A 22,807-nucleotide genomic window follows, 5' to 3' on the forward strand; every position below is an offset into this window, starting at 1 on the left:
ATCCCGTTGCATGGTAAACCAAGCACACCCTAGGCATTGACCAATGATATTCCTGTACTATTCGTGGACTCAGAAAGTATGCGATGTGTGTGTGTGTAATATAAACAATAAATCAGAGCACTGACCACACTTCTATGAAGGACACGTCTTTGACTCTTGCGCCGAAACCTGGGGAGCTCAAACATATCGACATTTTGTACTTTAATTGGTGGAGTTCATGGGCAAAGAAGTGGCGATGAATTATCCACACAGGTCGATATGGGAGGCTGGACCAGGTAGCTGAGATTGGTGCCGGTGGAACTGGGCTGGTCGTTCACGCTGAGGAGGTGGGGTAGGGGAGGCTGCCGGCGGAGCGAGGGGCACGGGCTGCGGTGAGCAAAAGCGAGAGTCGCTCTCTCCATCCTACCAAGGGTCTTGGCTTATTGAACAGATGGAAGCCGAGACAGCTGCTGCGATACGGCTTTTGCTGGGCATACTGGCTAAGCGTGGTGAGGCAGGCAGCGAAAAATTCTTTGAAAAGCTCGTTGTGTGGGCTACAGAGCAAGGCTTTTCCAAAGCCCTCCCACGTTATTTATGTGGGAAGCCATGAGAGAGAATCTCTGGCATGAACTCAGGACTAACAGGAAACTTGCAAGGGACGAGTTGCAGAGCATAAAAACCGAAGGCACTGCCGCAGGTTTCCATGCCAGCCGCGATCGGCTCCTGCTCCCGCCGCCGCAGCCCCCGCTGCAGCCACCCTGGGGGGACACCTTTGGAAGTCGCGCACAACCTCTGGCTTTCCCCTCGCTCCTGCTGCTGGTTCTCACCTGCCCGGAGCGGGCGTTGCGGGTCCGGCTCCGGTCTCTGTGGGAAGCTGCTGCCGCCCCTTCAGCCCCTCAGCCCTGGCCACCCCCGCTGCAGCTCCAGCTCTCGCCGCTTTCGGGCACTGCTGCCCGACCGCCCCACGCCGCTCCCGCCCGCTGCTGGTTTTTCTTTTCACTGCCTTGGGATCGCCGCTTTTCCCTCCTGCCACCCCTCGCTGCATTGCACACAATCCCAGGGTCGGCGCGAGAAAGAAAGGCAGCACAGAACGGGACACGGGACACGGGTCTGTACTTGCAAAGGACAGAACAGCCCGATCGTACCACGTGGGCTTTGTTCTGTATCGTCTGAGCCCCGCACGTTCTCTTCAGCCTGCAAGAAGCGATAAGTTGTCGGAAACTGCTCTCTTAACTCTGTTTCGCTTCGGTTTCATCTGTGGAGGCTACAAATCCTTGTTTCCTGTTGCATTCCAGCTTTCCGATGCCAGAGAATTTTTCCTGCGTGGTTTGAAAGTGGCGCTTCCTGCTCCGGGCTGGGAGGGGCCGGTCCCGCCTCCGATGGGGAGGGGCTGAGCTCCCTCCGGTGCGTCCCGAGCTTTAACTGCCATGCGCGAGTCTCGCAGGGCATTGTGGGGTTTGTAGTTGGACAGGCAGAGGCTTGCATTACGTCATCAGCTCCTCGCAATGGCTTATGGGAAATGTAGTCTCGCGAAGGACTCTGGTTGTTGTGGTTCCAGCACACCCCTGACGGTCTGCGAGCCTGTCGGTTCACCAGAAAGCAGCTGGAGTGCACTCGCTCTAACAAACATCAGCCCAGCTTGCCTTCCACACAACGGGACACAGGCACCTGATGCCCTGCGGTCACAGCCTTACAATACATCATGCACAGACAAAATGCAGCATCTTTCTCCAGCAATTCAGAGAGCAGCAGGGAAGCCTAGAAGAGATCTGTTGAGCTGATTTCTCTGTTAATTTTTGGCTTTTCTTAAATGGTTATAGAGTGTTCTAAGCATTTAATAATTTGGGAAAAGTTTCTATTTTTGTCTCCACAGGTTGAAGTCGGCGATGGATAAGAACAGCCAGGTTCCTCTGGCTGAATCAAGATCAGTTAGCTGAACATCTGAGTGGCTGATTGAAGCTTTAAGTTTGATCCCTCAGGTTCAAGATTCATAACGCCTGGTGATGCTTGATGTGTCTCCATCTGTTACTGTCCTAGTTCAGCAGGAGGGACCAGCTAACCCTGTGTGGGGGTGATCAAAGCTGTGTATTCTACCCCCTCTATTCATTCCCCAAGGACAATGGGCCATTAGCAGCAGCTGCCCAGGGAGCCATTAGCACCTTCACACCCAGCCTGAGGGGGGCGGAGCTGCTAATGGGCCATCAACAGTTCAACACCCCCTGGCTCCCAGAGTTAACCACCCATTGTGTGAGTCCCCGCCCAGGGGGAGGGACTGGGTGCTCCCTGAGGGTACATAAGTGGTGGGTAAGAAGACCTTGGGAACCTCTCGTCGGATCCAGAGCAGCAGCAGGACCTTGACAGGAGGAGATCACCGCTCTCGCCCAGACCACAGCCCTCGCCTGCACCAACAGGTTTTTCTTTTCCTTTTGCTCTGGACTTGGGGGAACCACAGGGGTCTCAGCACAAGGGCAAACAAACCCCCTTGGGTTTGTGCCCCAGGACACTGGGTTATACTGCTGGGGTTTTGTGAGTTGAAAGCAATTCCCTTGTGTGTCAGTGTTGTTATTGTAATATTGTTATTAAATCTTAGCTCTGACTTATAATCTCCCTCGTGGTGAGTTCATTTCCCCTGCTGGTTCACCTTCAAACCAGCACAGTTAGTTTTGAGCGTTTTCAAAACAAGCTCTTTTTAAAGTGATAAAGTGAATTAAAACAAACAATGGTTTTAATTATAAAGCATTAAATTGGTTAAGACATGTTCTTTTAGATACAAGAATGCATATTTACCATAAATAACACTAGGATTGCAAGACTTAGAAGTGTTAAGATCTGCTTTTATGAATATAAGGCTTGATGCAACATAGCAAGTTTATAGAAATAATGTTATGTAGTGTTGTTACATTTCTGTTAAGGTTTCTTAGGTTTTTCTTGATGCATCAATGGCAATGCCTGCAGGAATGTTTTTTCATTTGTTACAGATAATGATGTTAAGCAGATAGAATAATGTTTGTTTTTTTTCTTTTGTTAAGACAATTAATTTGTTAAGCTGATAGAATAATATTTTTACTTTGTTAAAGGGTTAAGATGTTAAGCAGAATAAGTTAAGAGTTAGGGTGTTAATTGAGTTAGCAGAGTAATGTTAATTTGGTAAAGGTTTAAGTCATTAAAGTAAGGTTACATTTATAGCTTTGACTGTGTCGTTAACTGGTACTTTTCCCATTTAGAGTTAGCCTTGCTACATTGCAAATAGAGCAGCATTTAAGTTACTTGTTCTAAAAATAAAAGGGGGAGAGGAGTGACAGTAACAGTGAAAGACAGACTGAATAATAGAGTGAATGATAAATAAAAGTAGCTAAACAAATTGCTTCAAAATGGACTATAGATGGATTATAACTAAAAAGTTTTTATCTATAGTGAAAACTAAATTGGAGATTTTTTGCAATTGTGACACTTGTGCTGCAGTTAACACCAAGTGCAACTGGTCTTCTGCAAGGGCCCTGCAGAAAGCTGTTGTTGCTATATTTTATGGCACAATTACTAAAAGGGAAAATTGTCAGAATGACTGTGTGTGTGTGTGTATATATTCTCTGATGTTTGTGATGACTGATGAATGTGTCTTTAAAAGGCCAAAGAACTACCTGAAGAATTTAAATGCCCTGCAGATGGACTCGAGCTGCTCGATCTGCTCCTGCTGCCCCATCTTCGGATGAGCCTGTTCACACTCCCAGCGACAACGAGGAGGACGGCAGCTGGACGTGACCGAACCCACGGCTCTACTAAGCCCCTCGAGTGGAATCCTCGTGCTGTGACTGTATAAGATCCTTGGTCATAGGGGACAGGGTGGAGTGTGGGAATTCAGCATCTGGTAACGGTTGCCATCCAGGGTAGCCTCTGTGAAGAGTGTTTTGGGAATAGCCTGTCTAAGTTCTATAGTGCATCCACAACTTCCTGTAATATCCTAATTAGAGTAGTTGAAGTGAGTTTGTTTTTAGACGCAATGGGTAAGGAAATTGTCAGTTGCTTCTGTGGTATATGTCTGCTGTGTGTGTTAGTTAGTCCTGGTACAGCCTCAATCCTTCACAAAATAGAGCCTAATAACAGCATTTGGGTTACTATTGCTAAGGAGACTGGAGAAGATTCCTTTTGTCTTTTGATGGCCACACCCAGAGACTCGTTTAGGTCCTGCCTGATAGGAGTCCCAACATTTGCCCCAAATTAAGGGATATGTAAGGAATGACACGCTGTGCACAATGAGTGATGCCACAGCCAAGGCCACCAAACCAATGTCTGCGTACAATTACACTGCTTGGTGGCAAGGCGTGTTAATTATGTCATTAAATAGAGCCATAGCAGAACCCCAGGAGTTAGACCTGATGGCATCAGCACCCCCAAGTTTTGGAGCTGTGCTGTTCAAGGGAAATAAAAAGACTGCTGCCCTACTGAAGTCCAGAAAAGCTCAATTGTCATCTGTGCAGACAGTATCACAGAGGTCCTCTGTCTATAGAGAGGTTTGAGAGAACAGCTACTGTCCTCCAAAATGTCTGTACTCTGACGTATGGGGGAATAACACTATGGGTCTAGCCTTGCCAGAAGGTCTGTTTTTAATTTGTGGAGATAGAGCATGGCCTGGTATCCCCAGTAATCCAGTTGGAGGCCCTTGCTATCTAAGTGAACTTACTCTGTTCAAGCCTGCCATAGCTCAAATGCTGAACAACACCTTATGGAATCACACCAAAGCATTGCGTAGTAAACGATCAGTATAACAACCAGGGCCAACCTGTGATAGCAGAGTAGCCTTTTGGAGCACTCCCATCAATATCATCACATCAATAATATCTGGAATAGGCACTGCAAACTCTTTACGGGTAATTGGACAATTGGCTTGCTGGACTGCGAAAGAACTAAACATAACATCCAAAGTCCTTTCAGAATTGACCACTGATGTAGATGGTGTCAGGCTTGCAGTCCTGCAAAATAGGGCGACCACAGACTTCCTGCTGTTAGCTCAAGGACATGGGTGCAAAGACTTTGAAAGAATGTGTTGCATGAATCTATCTGATCACTCCCAATCTATACATAAAAGCCTTGAGCAGTTGCAAGAAGGTTTCAAATAACTGACAGTTTCAACTTCTCCTTTCAGTGATTGGCTGAAATCGTTGGGCATTACCGGGTGGTTACAAGATTCACTTAAGCAAAGTGTTGTGTGTTTAGCTGCTATTTTAATCTGCTTGCTTGTGCTTCGCTGTGCCTCAGGTTGTATAAAACGGCTGATGGTAAAGTCAGTCAACCAGGCCTGAGCTGTGCAAAAAGAAAAAAGGGGATTTGTTGGAAGAAATTTGAACTTAGAAGTTCTTGTGCACAGCCCAGGCCATGGAGAGGGAAATGGGGCCCCTTTATCCCTGAGCCTGCTTCAAGAGGAGCAGTGAACAATAGAAAGAATGTGGCAGCTGTTGGGAGAAGCAGGTAAACACATTGATAGAAAAGGGCATAGTTTTGAGAAAAGTCCCAATCCGGCTGCTAGCACGCCCTGGCCACTGACCAATGATATTCCTGAACTATTTGTGGACTCAGAGAATATGCAGTATGTGTGTGCAATGTAAACAATAAATCAGAACACTGACCACACTCCTATGGAGGTTACGTCTTTGATTTTCGTGTCGGAACCTGGGGAGCTCAAAAACTGACATTTCTTACTTTATGGCCAAGGGCTCTGGCAGGGCTTGAAAGCACAAAGGCACGCAGGGCTTTGTCCTCTGGGCTCTGGCAGGTGCCTCTGCCACTGAGGCCATCAGAAGGAACTTTCTTTGGAAGATTTGGACTTTCTTTCTGCCTCACCCCTCCCTGAGGAGTCTGAGAGATGTTGCACAGTTTCTGACATTTGTTTTTCCTCCCCCTTACATCCCACTGCCCCACAAACAGCCCTGAGCCACCAGTGAGGGACAGGACCTGCTGTCCCAGGGCCTGGGGCTCAGGGCTTGGCCTTTGTGCTCCACAAATAAACCCAGGTTTTCCTCAGCTTTCCAGGTGCCTGCACAGAGCCTTTGTCTCCCTGCAACCAGGGCCTCCAAGGATCTACTCTAAGGAGTCCCTAGAGAGGCTTTGCCAGTCCCTGCCTTCAATGGGGCCCGTTGATGCTTCAAGGCACTTGAAGTTTTGCTTCTGACTTCTTGAACAGCTTCCTCAATCTTCTCTCAGCACCTCAGGATTATGGACTCGTCTCCAAATGCACTGTGGGGCTCATTAAAACACTGAAAAACAATTTCTTTCTCTGTTTTAAAATTGTGTTCAAGACTTCAAGGCTTTAACAATTGAAGTTGTTTTGGAGTTTAGCTAAGGAGGAAGATTTCAAAGTGGACTTCATGAAAAATACATTTTTTTGTGAAAGGCAATGATTTACAGAGGCACTTGAGATCCAAGAGGACCGGGGTACAAAGGGTTTGGATCAAAAAGGGGGCAAAAGCAGTTAGTAGCACTCAATCACTTACAAATTAAACAGTTTTCAAGTGATTCAATAGCATTGATCAGCAATTTTAACAGTGACTCAACTGCAGAGTCACAATAACAACATTCACACCACACTCAATTCACACACACTCACAGGCAGAGATGAGTGGACACATCAATATCTGTGTGTGTAAAGGTACCCATCCAAAATTCTCCTTGTTGTCAGTGAAACACTCCCGTCCAATCCCTTTGTGTTTCCCAAGAGACAAGGGTGGCACCTGGAGGAGTGTGTTTGTTGAGAGGGGATAAGAATTGCCCTGGGCATTAGCAATGCTCTAATCCCAAATATTCTGGGGTTCCAGGAACTTAATCAAACATTTTCTGCAGCATCTCTTTACTGGGTAAAAATCTGGCTGGATGATCAAGCCAAGGGAGTGGGGGGGAATCAAGTTACATCGAGGGGTGTTCCCAGGGCTCAGTGTTGGGGTCAGCTTAGTTCAATTATTGTTATAAACGACCTTGACAAGGGCATTGAGTGCACCCTTAGTCAGTTTGCAGATCACACCAGGCTGGGTGGGATTGCTGACCTGCTGGAGGGCAGGAAGGCTCTGCAGAGGGCTCTGGACAGGCTGGATCGATGGGCCCAGGCCACCTGGATGTGGTTGAACAAGACCAAGTGCCAGGTCCTGCACTGGGGTCACAAGTACCCCCAGTCCCTGGCAATGCTCTGCAACTGATCCCCACAGCCTGTCCTGTGTCCTCAGTCTCTTCATTTCCAAGAACTTTGTGAGAAAAGGGAGCTCTGTGCTCTGAGCATGGAGGGAGATCCAAGTGCCACTGAAGTAGGAACCAAAACTCATCAGGTTTGTGTTCTTTGGGAGGTTGGGAACTGGTGATGCTTAGAGGCACAGTCCCTTCATTGCCCAGAGAAAAAATAAACACAGTAACATTTCTAAACACCACAGCACTTTGTGCAGCTTTCCTCAGCCTCAGCAACCTGGATGACCCACGTCCTTGCTGTGCTGGTCACACAGCCCAGGGTGCTCCTGGCCTCCCTTGCTGCCAGGGCACACGGCTGCCTCCTGCCCAGCTCCTGCCCACCCACAGCTGCCTTACAGGGCTGCTCCCAGCCAGGCAGCTCCCAGCCTGTGCCATGGCCAGGGGAGGCCCCTGCAGGGGCACACACTGCCATTTGTCCTCTGGCATTGCAGGAGGTTCCTGCCAAGATGGGCTCTCCTCCTCCCTCAAGCTTTCCCTGAGCACAGAGGCCTGAGAGACCTTTCCAGTAAAGACTCAGGCAGAGAAGCCACGGAGTCCCTCAGCACCACAGCAGTGTCTGCTGGAATTAAATCCCCCTCCCCATCCCACAGCAGCCCAGCATTTCCCTCCTTCAGCCTTGGTCTCCAGTACAGCCACTGAGGCTCTTTTGGCTCTTGACTTTTCCTGCAGCCACCAACTCCAGGGGAGCTTTGCCTTTGCCACAGTCCCACGTGCACAGCTCAGGCCATGCCCAGGAATTCCTTGTCTGTGCCTGGCCTTGCTCCCACCCCCTGGCAGTGACTCTGTGGCCTCTTAGGCCCCCATGCCCCACAGTTGGTCCCACAACCCCCTGTGCAGCCCCAGCCCAGGGCAGGAGCATCCAGGGTGGGGAACAGCCCCTATGGGGGGGTGCCCAGAGGAATTCCTGGGCTGGGTCACAGAAAATGGGGGAGCTAAATAGTAGAATGAAGTTAATAATGAAATATAATTGAAGACAATAATATTAGAAAGGGAAAAAACAATTATAAATGAGGACAGACTTCATCTCTCATGACATAAACTACAGGCCATTGACAGAGGAAAGCAAACAGTGTCTGGTTGCTGAAAAGCATCCAGTCATCTTTTTCTTCACAGCATCCTTGAGTTCTTGGTTCCTCAGGCTGTAGATGAAGGGGTTGACTATTGGAGGCAGCAGCGAGTACAGAACTGCCAGGATCAGGTCCAGGGCTGGGGAGGAGAGAGAAAGGGGCTTTAGGTAGGCACAGAAGGCAGTGCTGAGAAACAGGGAGACCACAGCCAGGTGAGGGAGGCACGTGGAAAAGGCTTTGTGCCGTCCCTGCTCAGAGGGGATCCTCAGCACAGCCCTGAAGATCTGCACATAGGAGAAAACAATGAAAATGAAACATCCCACAATAAACGCCCCACTAACCAGAAGAAGCCCAAGTTCTCTCAGGTAGGAGTGTGAGCAGGAGAGCTTGAGGATCTGGGGCACTTCACAGAAGAACTGCCCCAGGGCATTGCCATGGCATAAGGGCATGGAAAATGTATTGATTGTGTGCAGGACACCATAAAAAACCCCAGTAGTCCAGGCAGCTGCTGCCATGTGGGCACAAGCTCTGCTGCCCAGGAGGGTCCCGTAGTGCAGGGGTTTGCAGATGGCAACGTAGCGGTCGTAGCACATGATGGTGAGGAGGGAAAACTGTACTCCAACTACGAGGAAAATCAGAAAGACCTGTGCAACACATCCCTTATAGGAGATGGTTCTGATGTTCCAGAGGGAGTTGTGCATGGCCTTGGGGACAGTGGTGCAGATGGAGCCCAGGTCTATGAGGGACAGGTTGAGCAGGAAGAAGTGCATGGGGGTGTGCAGGTGGTGGTCAGAGGCTACGGCGCTGATGATGAGGCCGTTGCCCAGGAGGGCAGCCAGGAAGATGCCCAGGAAGAGCCACAAGAGCAGGAGCTGCAGCTGCCGCGTGTCTGCCAATGGCAGGAGGAGGAAGTGGCTGATGGAGCTGCTGTTGAACATTTGCTGCCTCTGGGCATGGGGACCTGTTCATGTAGAAAAAGATAGGGACAAGTCAGGACAGGCTGCTTCGAGCTAAACTGGTGCCATTTCCTGTAGACTGTCCCCCTTTGTCTCAACCACCCTTGTTCCTTCTCTAAGGAAAACCCTCATCTCAGTCCCTGACTTGAGCTCCCTTTTGACTGTCTGAGTGTGCCAAGAGCAGCCAGGCCTGTGTGTGTGGGCTCTGGAGAAGCCATCCCTGCCCCACTGCGGTGCCTTTGGGGTTTCCTGTAGCTCAGGGCAAGGTAAAGAACTGGACAGTCTTCTTCCCCACTGCCCTGTCTTTGCACCTTTGGGGATCAGAGGACAATCACCTCCTCCATGTTACCCTGAGAAGAAACCAGACCCTGCTGAGAGCAGAGGGATCACTGAATGTCTCAGCCTTTCTTAAGGTCTTTGGGGAAGAATCAATTCTGCCAAAGACACAGTTCATTTGACAAACCCAACAGTGTTTCCTCAGTTATAACATCTCTGTGCTTCTCCATGGGGAATTCTGGTAGCAGAAATATGCTGTAGGAGAGATTTGCAACCAGGAGGGCAGCTCAGTGCTTGGAAGGACATGACAAGGAGATCCCTGAGTGCCCTGGGGATGGTGGCTCATTAAGGGAGAGTCAGCTCATTCCCCTGTCACACACACTGCCCACAGCCCACAGGTTAGAGGAAAGCTTTAACATTGCATTCCTAAGGACACACCTGCATGGCAGGAATCACAAGGGCAGTGCCTGACTCAGATGCTGCAAATCCCAGAGCCTCACTGAGAGAACAAGACAAGAACAGTATCAGAGTAGTGGAGAAAGAAGGAAAAATATTGTGGTGCCTTCTCTGAGAGGCCAGGGCAGAGACAGCAGGCACTGAGGACAGTGTTACCCTGACCCAGCTGTGCCACCTCACAGACACCAACAGTGCCCTCCTTCCCACAGCATTTCTCCTTTTAGCTCCCCTTCATTCCCTGATCATATCCCTGCTGCCTGGACATTTTCCTCCTGGCAGGTGCCTTTTCCCTGTCAGCACTCCCAGTCCCATCCCACCCTCTGTGCACTCACCCCAGCCCTACAGAAACCTGCCTGTCTGCAGGGCACTGCCTGGGGCATGTTCTCTTTGCAGGTGGGAAAGGGCAGGTCACAACAACCTGATGGGCCCAGGAAAGGTGATCCTGGTGCTGTCCATAGCTGAGGCACTTCAGGAGGATCCCAGAAGACAGACTGACTCAGAGTTACACATCAGCAGTCTCAGTACATGTTCAAACATTGTGTGGATGGTCCTGGTGTGTCCCTTCCAATCCAGAAGATTCTGTGACTCTGTGACTACAACTTTTATTCTGCTTCTCTCAACCCCCAACAATCTCACTCTGCTCCAAGGAGGAGACTGAAAACGCACTCAGGAAAACTTATCATTACAGTAATCCCTGACTTACCTTGTTCTGGGGAAGTGTCCTCCAGAGCAGTCCCCAGGCAGATCTGGAGCTGTGAGCAGCCCTGACCCACACAGCACCCTCTCAGCAGCAGGACCCTGCCCTGCTCAGGGCTGCTCCTTCCTCCCACAGCTTCTCCCCAGACCTGTGAGCAGCTCCCCAGGCTGGCTGAGAGCTGACCCTGGCAGGCAGCAGAGTCCCTGCCCCAGCACAGCACCCTAGGCTGCAGGACCCTGCTCTGCACCACAGCCCTGGGCACCCCTGGCTGCACACCCACCTTCACAGACCTGCAGCACACAATGGGGACAGGGATTGCCTTGCTCTGTCCCTCGGATCGTGCAGGAGGCAAACCCAGCTCTGCTGTGTGGCCACCTCCTCTGCACTGGAGGAACTGGGAGAGTCCTCCAGAAAGGTCCTAAAAGCTGTGGGATGTGCCAGTTTAGGAGATCCCTCCAGGAACTGAAGTTTATCCTCCTTAAAGTTTGACTGTTTCAGAGTGATAATTTCTCCTCTAGTGAGATATAAGCAAGCTCTCCTCTGTCTTCTTCCAAACTGTGTTTAACTTCCCTCTCACTTCTCTGCTGTGCCCTTGGTGGCTGCAGGCAGTGCCCTGAGCCCTGCTGGGCTGTGCACAGGAGCTGCTCCTGGGCAGAGCTGTCTCTCTGCAGCACTGCCCGCTTGCCAGGAGCTCCCTGTGTGCCAGGAGCCCGGCCCAGCTCAGCAGCACAGCAACAGCCCAGGGCATTTAATGACTCTCTGGGGGGTGTTGGTGCTGAGTCCCTGAACATCAGTCCTTGAGGAAAGTTGCAGGATCCTCTTGAGAAACCAAAGTCAGATTCAAACTGTGAAGTTTCTTGTAGTGCTAATGGGTCCCACTGCGGGACACAACTGAGAAAAAAACATCCCCAGGATATTGTTGGAGCCCAAACCTGGAAACATTGATGGCAGGTCACGGAATCACAGAATTATCAAGGTTGGATGAGCCCTTTACTGATCTTCCAGTCCAACTGTGAACCCAGAACCACCATAATCATCCCTAAATCATATCCTAAAGAGCTACCTCTAGACCCCACCCAAATACTTCTAGAGACTTCCTGAGCTCCTTGGGAAACTTATTCCAAAGTCACCAGGAGTCTGGACACTTAATGACCTTCAGTCATTTCTGGGACAAGTAAATTGGATTCGGCCTATTCTCACTCTAAGCACCGATACATTGGCACCCCTTTTTCAATTACTCAAGGGAGATGCAGACTGAAATTCCCCACATCACCTTACAAGAGAAGTGCTTGTTATATTAAAAGAAATGAACAAGAAACTTAACAAATACCAATGCATGAGGAAAATAATTGGGAAATCTGCTTGTTTGCTTGTCTTCCACGGACCGAAACAAACATTTACAGTTATTGGACAAGTTGATTTCAGAGAAAAAAATTTTGGTTATGGGTATGGATATTTCTCAGTTTTCAGTTTCAAAAAACTATCACCACCTACCCAGAGATGCTTGCCAAGGTCTGCCATAAAGGCAGACTGTGGCTTTGGGAGCTCTCTGGAAGAATTCTGGATCTATCTGTATTCCTCTTTTCAAGTCTCAATTGCAGTATTTTAATTCACATGCTATTGATTTTCAGGTCTCCATGGCAGATTTCTCTGGACAATTAGTAACTCTTCTTCCTTCTGTTCCCTTTCTTCAGTTTTTAGCAGCTACACAACCAAGATTAAAAAATAATTATTCACCTACTCCACTAAGTAAGGCAAGAACAGTTTTTACTGATGGCTCTGGGAGGACCTGCCAAGGGGTGGCAGCATGGAAGGAAGGACAGGAGTGGAAGAAGGATATTCATCAGGATCAGGGGTCCTCTCAGACAGCTGAACTGTCAGCTGCAGTTTGGGCATTTCAACTATTTTCAGAGCCCTTAAATACTGTTTCTGATGTGGGGTATGTAGTGAGAATAGTATCAAGAACAGAAAACTCGTATCTAAAGGAGGTTACTAACCAAACTTTGCTTCATTGATTTGGAAATTTGCTTTATAAAATTCAACCAGAAAGATTCCCCTTCACATTATACACGTCCATTCCTACACATCCCTCCCAGGACCAATTATGGAAGGGAACAGAATGGCGGAGAACTTTGCAAATGATTTGGCAATGGTGCAAACAGTGGTAGTTCCAAATAATTTCGAAAAAGCAAGGGGTGCTCACGAGTTCTTCCACCAAACGCCAGGTCTTTACAGAAATCATTTCATCTTAGTGCCTCTCAGACACGGCCTATTGTCTCTGTGTGTTCCCACTGCCAAAGAGTAACTGCTGTACCACCCGAAGGAGGGAATCCCAGAGGGATCACTCCCCTCAACCTTTGGCAGTCGGACGTCACCCCCTATCTGCTTTTCAGGAAGCTGAAATACAGACCTGTGTCGACAGACAGATGTTCCGGGCTGAGAGTGGCTCCGGCCCATGCAGGAGAAAAGGCTGGGGATGCCAAAAGACACTTTTAACAGCTATTTTGATCTTTGGCATTCCTAGAAAAATAAAAACAGACAATGGCCCAGCTTATGTCTCGCAACCTTTGAAAGAATTCTTTAATTTCTGGAGGATCACCCATAGCACTGGAATCCCTCATTCTCCACAAGGGTAAGGCACAACTGTGTGTGCACATCAACCACTTAAAAATATGCTAAAGAAACAACAAAATGCCACAGTGAGGCTTACACCTCAAGAGAAAATCAGCAAGGCCCTACAGGTACTTCACTTTCTTAATAGGGTAGAGAGAGATCTCTCCCCATACAACGACATTTTGAGTCTAAAACTGAAGGAAAAATAACAAAGGCAAAAGCTATTTATAAAGATTTATTAACTGGAGAATGGGTCGGCCCTGTCCCCCTCATCACCTGGGGGAGAGGGCATGGCTGTGTCTCCACAGGGTCCAGCCCACAATGGATACTCTCGGGATGCGTGAAACTGCATCAAGGAAATCATCCCTTGCCACGCTCTGGAGAAACCACTTGAGACAACTGATTTATGTCATCACAGCTCTAGTTATCCTTTTGTCACTGCCACTGGCTGTCAAGAGCTGTTGTGACCTTGGCCTCCTCTCACACCTACTCCTCAAGTTCCAGGCCCCTGGTTCATTTCCCAGCATGAAAATAGCTGGTATTCTCTTGCTAAGTCTATTGGATCAAACTCTCTTTGCCCATCAACTTCTGATCCTGCTAACCCTTCTAAAACATCTTTAATTTCTCTCCCATGGGAGTATCCCAACTGGCATGAGTTCTTGTGACTCTATATGACTTTTTGTGATGACCTGGAGCATTTCAATAATCCCATTGCTACTTGCAATGCTCCTAACCCTGGACTGAAACCTCTTAAATTTACCTGCCTATGTGACTTTCCTGATCCATTAGAAATTTTGTTATGGGCTTAGCTAGGTAAGCCTAAATTAGGCTTTGGATTTCAGGCTAGGCTTGGGCCTGTTGGTTGACTTGAGCTGGGCTGAGCTAACTAACAGCTGACTTCTTCTAGCCAGTCGTATCCCACACCATATTCCGACATCATCTTAAAGTGGAGGAGCCGGTGTAGGAGTGGCTTGTTCGGTTCCATCATGTCTGCAGTGGAGGCAGGACGTGTGTCCTGCTGTGCTGGGACTTGCTCCTGCTGCTGCTACATCCTATTTTGTTTTAGTTTCAGGGCAGTGGAAACATTTTATTGTTTTGCTCTCTCTTTGGCCTTCCCGGGTCTCTTTTGCCTTGCTGGGTGTCTTTTAGAGTATTTTATGGATCTGGAGCAATGAAATCCAGTTTTGGTGGGAGGTAGAAAACTGTTGTTATTTCTAACTTGTGTAAGTGGGTGTTATACTGCAGTTTTCTTTTAATTTTCTCTTTTCTGTATAAAGACATATAGTTAGTTTAAGCATAAACTTAGTTGGAGTTTCCAGAGGGTTTTTCCTTTCTCCCTTTTCTCAGCAGTGGAAGGGGGGTCGGGGGGAGGGAGCCTCTGACAGTCTGTGTTGGGCAGTTGGCATTTTGCCATCTCAACCCAAGACACCCTGTTGCAAGGTACTGCTTTCATTTTGCTCTGGATGATGTAATTGACCATAGAAATACAGATCTATCCCCTAAGGACACTTACAGAAATTACTCGTGTTGGTGTCATCAGTACATTCCTGTTGAGTTCAGAGTACCACCTAACTCTGTTGTTTTACCTCCTAAAAGGTTTCTAATCCCTGATCTGAAAGTGTGGAAAGTTATCCCCAAACGTGCCTATGGAGGCCCATGTACACTGGGCAAGTTTACTATTTTTGACCCTACAAAAATTGTAAGCTCCTATCACATTAAAAACAAAAGCATATTTTTTCAGACTTACAGGGCAAGACATTTAAATTAAAGCAATGGAAAAGTTACCCTACCTAGGATAAACTGGGTGCAAGATTCAGCCAGCATCCTTCTCCAGGTCATGGAGTGCAATACATCCCCTTTCAAACAACAAATCAACAAGTGTTCTCTGGCAAAGAAGAACATCAACCTTAAACGTCCTCCTGTGCACCCACTTAACCAATCCATGAGTTTCAGAAAAATTGTGGCTCTGACACACACATTTGGTCTCGCAGCAAAAATTCTGGGCAAGTGCAATTATTCCGTATATGGGCACCCGTCATGCACTTGACCTGTTAATGCAAACGGGTACTGGCTGGCCAAGGAGGCCAATGCCACCAGCCTTGCTTTGGAGGGTTTGCTCCTAGACACACCAATGATTAAAAAGGCCACCCTCCAAAACCGGGCTGCCATCAACTTCCTTCTTTTAGTTAGTGGCCATGGATGCAGTGAATTGGAAGGTTTATACTGCCTTAACTTTCCTGGCCACTCCAAATCAATCCATAATCGTATCAATGAGCTGCAGGAATTAGTAGAGCAGATCATGCAGGAGGAGGATACTTCTGGGATGATGTGTTTGACTTTTCATTGGATGGTTTCTCCTTTCCATTTAAGAAATTTGCACTCTTTGGTTTGCTTGCTTTGTTTATCATATTCCTTTTCTTACTCATCCTCCCTTGCATTTTTGGTTGCTTTCAATGGCTTTTTGTTCACAATACTGTTTCTAATTTCATGGCATTAGAAAAAGGAGGAGATGTGAGAGAAGAGCTCCCCTATCAGGAGTGGCAGAGATATCACCACCAGTGGATTTATGATGACCAAGAAGGATTAGAGCCGTCAGCACCGGTGACGGACAGTAAATTAATGACCTCAGGTGTTTAATAGTGCACATGGAATTGTACAGGTTCAAATATTTTGTTGTTCTGATATCACCCCCCCAACATTTAATTGTTCTAACATGGCTGTCCTGTTCTATTTTTCCCTTAGTCATCCCATCCATGTTGTCTCGTTCCCATAATCCCTTAGGGTTCTCTTCCCACCTTTGGCCTAATCCCTGTTTTTCATTGGTTGGTTGACTGCTGCTTTTCTATTGGTTTCTTGTCTCCGAACCAACAAACTCCTCCCCTCGTTTTGTCCAAATCCTTTGCTGTTCCCTCCCAGTTTCCAGATCCTTCCCTAAGCAACCCTATATAAGTCTGGTGCTCCCTCAATAAATTGCTTTTCTACCATCCCACTCTGGTGTCCGGACTCCTTCCGTGCCTCGGGTGTCCAGCACAGAAACCACTGCAGCAGTCACACACTGTCATATTTGGGGTGAAATCAGGCAGATTTGAAGTGGAATTAAGGGAATTTTGAGTGGAGTTAAGGGAATTTTGGGTGGAATTAAAAGAATTCTGGGTGAAATTAAGGAGATTTCGGGTGTAATTCAGGAAAATTTTCAGTAGTTTTAAGGAAATTTTGCATGGAATTAAGAGGATTTTAGAGGAATCTTGGGGATTTGGGGTGAAATTGGTGGGATTTGGGATTTGGGATGAAATTCTGGAGATTTTAAAAGGAGTTAAGAACTTTTGACTGGAATGAAGGGATTTAGGGTGGAATTAGGGGGTCTTGATACCACCATAAGAAATGATGGAATGGAGCAGGTGAGATGTTTTGGGGTGTAAAGTAAACAAATCCCCTCCTCCCAGTGATTTTCCAATGTCAGTCTGTGTCCTGATGGATGTTCCTCCCCCTGCGTTCACCCAAGTGCCCACAGGGGACCAGGAGGACGCAGAGACCACCAGCCAGGGGTCTTCCCAACATAGATCACTGGGAATGTGGGTCACCAGATCTGTTCCCAGTGTGGGTTCCTCTAATGGGTGATGGAGCAGCAGACAAAGCTCTTCCTGCAGTCAGAGCTCTTGTAGGGCTTCCCTTAATGTTGGGTGCGTTGGTGCCTGGTCAAAGTAGAGCTGTGGATAAAGCCCTTCCCACACTCTGAACACTTGTAGGGACGTTCCCCTGTGTGCATCATCTGGTGGGAAATGAGGCTGGAGCCGACTCTGAAACTCTTCCCACACTTCTCACACTTGTATGGCCTCTGCCCAGTGTGGATGCCCCGGTGGGAAACGAGGCAGGAGCTCCGGCTGAAGCTCTTCCCACAGTCGGTGCAATTGAAGGGCCTCTCCCCCGTGTGTATCCGCTGATGCACAAGGAGATCTGAGCTCCTCTGAAACCTTTTCCCACACTCAGAACACATGTAGGGCCTCTCCTCAGTGTAGATCATCTGGTGGTCACTCAGGGTGGAGCTCCGTCTGAAGCTCTTGCCACAGTCCCTACATGTGTAGGGCCGTTCTCCGGTGTGGATGTGCTGGTGGGTGACAAGGAGGGACCTCCGGCTGAAGCTCTTCCCACAGTCAGTGCAGTGGAAGGGCCTCTCCCCCGTGTGCGCCCGCTGATGCACAAGGAGATGTGAGCTGGTCCGAAACCTCTTCCAACACTCACAACTCTCGTAGGGTCGTTCCCCAGTGTGGATCTTCTGGTGGCAGATGAGGCTGGAGCTGTCGCTAAAGCTCTTCCCACATTCCCCACATGTGTAGGGTCATTCCCCAGAGTGGATGTGCTGGTGGCGGATGAGGTGGGAGCTCTTGCTGAACCTCTTCCCACATTCCAAGCACTTGTAGGGCCTCTCACCTGTGTGTACCTGTTGGTGGGAAAAGAGACTGGAGATCTGGCTAAAGGACCTCCCACATTCCAAGCACCTGTAGGGCTTCTCCTCAGGGTGAAACCGAACATGGACTGCCAGGTCAGCGCTGCAGGTGAAGATGCGGCCGCCTTCACGGCACAGAATGGGTCTTTCCTCCTCGGAGCACCCTGAGATGCGTTTGGAGTGCGTTATCCTGAGGGATCTCCGTGGCGTGTCCACCCCAGTGACTTCCTGTGCCATGGAGCCGTTCAAAACAGCCTCTGCCACGAGGTTCTGCCAACAGGATTTGTCCTCTGTGCTCTGTGTGCTCAGCTCAGGGCCTGGGGCAGGAAAGAACAAGGACAGGCAGGGGATTTGCCTCTGGGACACAGGGAAGGGCAAGGACATCCCCCCAAACCCGGCCCCGGCAGGACGGCGTCGGCAGCGGGGTTGTCCTGCAGCCGGGGACGATGCTCGGCTCGAAGATGCAGCACAAGAGAGGGGCAAAGGGGCACTGATGTCCTCCTCACCTGCCTGGGGGTCCTGGGGCATCTTCCTCTTCCTCACAGCTTGCTTCTCCACTCAGCTAAGGTTTGGGAAGGAAAAATCCTGGTAGAGGGGAAAAACAACGTGTGAGCATGTTGGCTTGGAGGTTCCTCCTGCCCAGATCCATCTCTAGAAGTCAATGGGCATCTTGTATCCCTAAAAACCTCCAAAACACCAAGATTCAGCCTAAAGAAGCCTTCCCAGGAGTTCTTCTCTCTGGTCTCTCTGCTTTGGGCTGATGGTGGTCCCTGGGTCTGGGCTGCTGGGGGTCCTGCATGAATTGGGGGCCTCCTCTCGCCAGGTCCCTGCCCTCTCCAGGCTGCCAGGGGTCCCAGGAATCCAAGGGGGTTCCTCCTCTATGGGCTCCCCACTGTGGTGTTCTGGGTCAGCCCCTTCTCTGGTCTGCTGAGGGTCCTGGGGGTTCCCACTCTCCGGGGTCCCATTTAGTGTTGACAGGGGGGTCCAAGGGGCTACTTCTGACTCTCTGCCTCCCAGTGCCGAGGGTCTTTCCTCCCAGACTGCCGGGGTCTCTCTCTCTCCAGGACTGTTGTTTAAGGGCCCAGGGCTCCCCCTGTGCTCTCCCCACCCACTCCCCCAGCTCTGCTATTGCCCCTCTCTGCTCTCTCCACTGCGCAGGTCCCAGGGAAAGGCTCCAGGTATAGGAGAATGAGGACCCTGCACACTCCAGGAGAGGATGAGGTTGAAGACAATCTTAACATTAGGAATCTGCCCAAATCCATGAGATCTGGAGATCCTGAGGGAGCAGATGTTTAAATCACCCACCTGGTTTTGAAAAGCAGATTTCGTGAATTCCAGCCCAAGCTCATGGGGCGGGTTCTCCTGGAAAATCTTAAGGCATGTGGACAATATCTGGTTTTGGGGCAATCCCAGACTCACCCACGGGGTTGGAAACACCTGGGAAAAGGCTTGGGAATGAGGGGGAATGGAAAACTCACCCCAGTTTTCCCCAAATTAGGGACATGGAACATCCCAATTTAGGGTCTGGAGGCACAGAATTTTTCCAGTGTTCCCAAAAGTAAGGACATGGAGCATTTCCACTTTTTCCAATTGTGGGTCTGGGGGCACAGGAATCTCCACGTTTTCCCCAAATTATGGAAGAGGACACAGAAAATTCCTTTATTTTCCCCTGTACTGGGTTCCTGTGGGCAGGGTTTGGTAGCAGGGGGTGTCCAGGGGTGGCTTCTGTGAGCAGCTCCCAGAAGCTTCCCCGGGTCTGGAGGAGCCAATTCCAGCCGGCTCCAGGATGGGCTTCCTGCCACTGGCCAAGGCCGAGCCCAGCAGAGACACCAGTGATGCCCTGGGGAGAACATATTGAAGAAGGGGAACAAAAGTTCTTGGGTAGATGAATGTTGCAGGCAGAGAAGAGCAGAGGGAGAACGTGGGAACAGCTCTGCAGACCCCACGGGCAGTACAGAAGGAGGGGCAGGAGGTGCTGGAGGTGCCACAGCTGAGGCTCCTCTGCAGCCCGTGGGGAAGTGCCTGGGGAAGCAGCTGTACCCCTGAAACCCAGGGAGGAGCAGGGCAGGGCACAGAGTCACCTGCAGGGCAGGGAGGAGCAGGGCAGGGCACAGAGTCACCTGCAGGCCAGGGAGGAGCAGGGCAGGGCACAGAGTCACCTGCAGGGCAGGGAGGAGCAGGGCAGGGCACAGAGTCACCTGCAGCCCAGGGAGGAGCAGGGCAGGGCACAGAGTCACCTGGAGCCCAGGGAGGAGCAGGGCAGGGCACAGAGTCACCTGCAGCCCGGGAAGGAGCCCACATGGAGCAGGGGGATGCCAGAGAAGGTTGTGACACTGGGGGAAGCCCAGCATGGAGTAGGAGCCTGGCAGGGACCTGCTGAGCCCTGCAGAGAGGAGCCCACACCACAGCAGGTTTGGCCCTGGCAGCACTTGTGGCCCTGGGGAGCCCCACGCTGGAGCAGCCGGTGCCTGAAGGGCTGAACCCCGAGGAAAAGTCACCCCGTGGCAGCACTTTGGGAAGAACTGTTGCCATGGGATGGACTCACGCTGGAGAGGCTCGGGCAGGACTGTCTCCCGTGGCACGGACCCCACGGGGGGCAGGGCAAGGACTCCAACTCCTCTCCCTCAGCAGCGGCCCCAACAACAACTGACTGGGACCCCCATTCCCAGCTCCCTGCACCGCTGAGGGGGGAGGAGGCAGAGCTGGGAAGAAGGGAGGGGTGGGGGGAAAGTGTTTGTTTAAATTTTTTCTTTCTTCTTCTGTTACTCTCATTCTGGCAGTAATAATTTAACTCACATGCCCACTCGGAGTCTGTTTTGCCTGTGATGGTGATCGGGGAGGGATCTCTCCTGCTCCTCATCCCAAGTCGCCAGCCCCTCCTTGGATTTTCTCTGCTCTGCCCGGGCGCAGAGGGGAGGCAGAGCGGCTTTAGTGGGTCCCCGCACCCAGCCAGGGCCCCCGCACCCCCCGAGCTGTCCCGCAGCTCCCTCCTCACCCGGCACAGATCCCATGTGCTCGCAGAGCCCGGGCAGCATCTCGGCGGCTCCGCAGGGCACTCGCCGTTCCCTCCGGGCTCACAGGGACCCCCCGCCCACCTGGGTGTCCCCCGCAGCCCCCTCACTCACCATCGGAGCGCCGATCCCGGCCCCGCTCGCAGCTCCCTCGGCCCTCGACAGCAGCAGCAGAGCCCGCGGGGCCCGACCCAGCGACAGGGCCGGCCCGGCCGCGGCGGAGCGGGGGCTGCGGCGGGGAAGGCGCCCAGGGCACCGGCCCCGGCCCCGGCCCCGGCCCCGGCCCCGGCCCCGGCCCCGGCCCCGGCCCCGGCCCCGGCCCTGGCCCTGCCCAGGCCGGGCGGCTCTGCCGGCACTTGAGGAAGTTCCGACCGCGTGACGATTGACAGACCAGCAGGGCGGGGCTGAGGAGAGTGCAAAGCGCTGATTGGGCAGTTTTATGCCATGCTGAGCATCTATTGGACAGTTCCTTCGTCACTCCTCGCTCCTCCCGGCTGTTGCCATGACAATCGCGCAGTGGGCGGGGCCGGTGGAAAGCGGTGTCGGCGGCTGCGCAGTGACGGGCAGAGTCCTGGATAAGGGGGGGGGGGGAATGCGGCCCTCCAAGCTCCGCCCTCACCGCCGTATTCTGAACGCTGATTGGCTGCGAGCGGAGACGGGCGGGCACAGCGGCCAATGGGAGCCCCCGCAGCCCCACCGGGACCCCCAGAAACACCTCCGGGGGACCCCCAATATCCCCCCAGGGGCATTTTCGGCTCCGCTTTGGAGTCCTGCAGGATCCAAACACCCCCTCCCACCCCAGAAAAGCAACAGCAGAGACCCCCAAAATACCCGGGCCGAGCTGACCCTCCCCGGGCACCCGCGGGATGGGGGGGCCGATGCTGCGCCTGCTCCTCTTTCTCCTCCTCTTTCTCCTCCTCTTTCTCCTCCTCTTTCTCCTCCTCTTTCTCCTCCTCTTTCTCCTCCTCTTTCTCCTCCTCTTTCTCCTGTTCCTCCTCCTCCTCCTCCTCCTCTTCCAGCTCCTCCTCCTCTTTGTTTCCCCACGAGGAGCTCTCGGGTGAGCGAGAGGGACACGATGGCAAAGGGGGTGAGGGGGAACGAGGGGCTGGGACCCCCAAACTCCGCAGTCCCCGCAGTGCCCACAAAGGGCCGTGCGGGGTGTGCGATGGGACAGGAGAGCCGGGATGGGCCGGGCAAAGGCCGGGAAGGGCCCAAGGAATGTGCCGCTCCTTGGATCCCGCGCCGGGGCTGCCGCGGGGCGGGGCCGGAGCTGCAAACAGGGACGGCAAAGGGCCCCGAGAAAGCGCTGCGGGACCCCCGAGCCGAGCCCCGAATAGCCCGGGGGGCTCTGGGGGGGTTGGTTTGTGCTCGGGGGGATGTTTGGAGCTTGAGGGACCCCAAAGCAGAGCTGGGAATGCCCCTGGGGGGATGTTGGGGGTCCCCGGGAGGTGTTTTTGGGGGCCCCAAGTTTCGGTTCCCGGCAGAGCCTGTTGGGGGGGGGAGGGGGTTTGATGTTTCTGAGTCAGGCTTGGAGAAGTGGGATGGGGGGTCCAGGGGTACCCTGTGAGCAGGAAAGGGGGTCCAGGGGTCCCTGATGTCGGGGAAAGGGGGGTCATGGGGTAGGGAGACCCAGAACGGCCAGAAAAAGGGGCTCAAGTTGCGCCCCAAATTTCAAAAAAGGAGATGTCTCTGGTCTGGGAAATGCAGGAGGGGGGATACAGGGGGGTCCCAGAGTCAAGGAAAAGGGGGGTTCTGTGGACTGGAAAAGGTGGGATGGCCAGGAAAGGGGGTGCCAGGGGGTATTGGTGCAGAATAAGGGGGTGCAGGGGCGTCCCAGTTCCTGGGAACGGGGATTCAGGATGATCCAAAGGACAAGGAAAGGCAGGACGAGGGGTGGGGAGAGGTTGTTGGGGGGTCCAGGAGGTTCCTGTGCCCAGAAAAGGGGAGTCCAGGAGGTGTCAGGATAAAGAAAAAGGGAGCTTTGAGTGTGGGAGAGGCAAGATGGGTGGGAAAGAGGGTGAGGGGGGTCCTGGAGTCCTGGAGTGACTTACTGAGCCAGCTGGATCCTCACAAGTCTCTGGGAC

At 51.5% G+C, this 22,807-nt stretch overlaps 1 protein-coding gene across 1 annotated transcript; it reads right to left on the reverse strand.

Moving 5' to 3' along the window:
* Window positions 1-8,242: 8,242 nt before the first annotated feature.
* Window positions 8,243-8,906, reverse strand: LOC139684116 (olfactory receptor 14J1-like). The gene has a single exon (XM_071579715.1). It carries the CDS (start codon window positions 8,861-8,863, stop codon window positions 8,243-8,245), a length of 621 nt encoding a protein of 206 aa, XP_071435816.1. The 5' UTR covers window positions 8,864-8,906.
* Window positions 8,907-22,807: the final 13,901 nt, after the last annotated feature.

Source organism: Pithys albifrons, chromosome 31, assembly GCF_047495875.1.
Source record: "Pithys albifrons albifrons isolate INPA30051 chromosome 31, PitAlb_v1, whole genome shotgun sequence".
Classification (NCBI taxonomy): domain Eukaryota; kingdom Metazoa; phylum Chordata; class Aves; order Passeriformes; family Thamnophilidae; genus Pithys; species Pithys albifrons.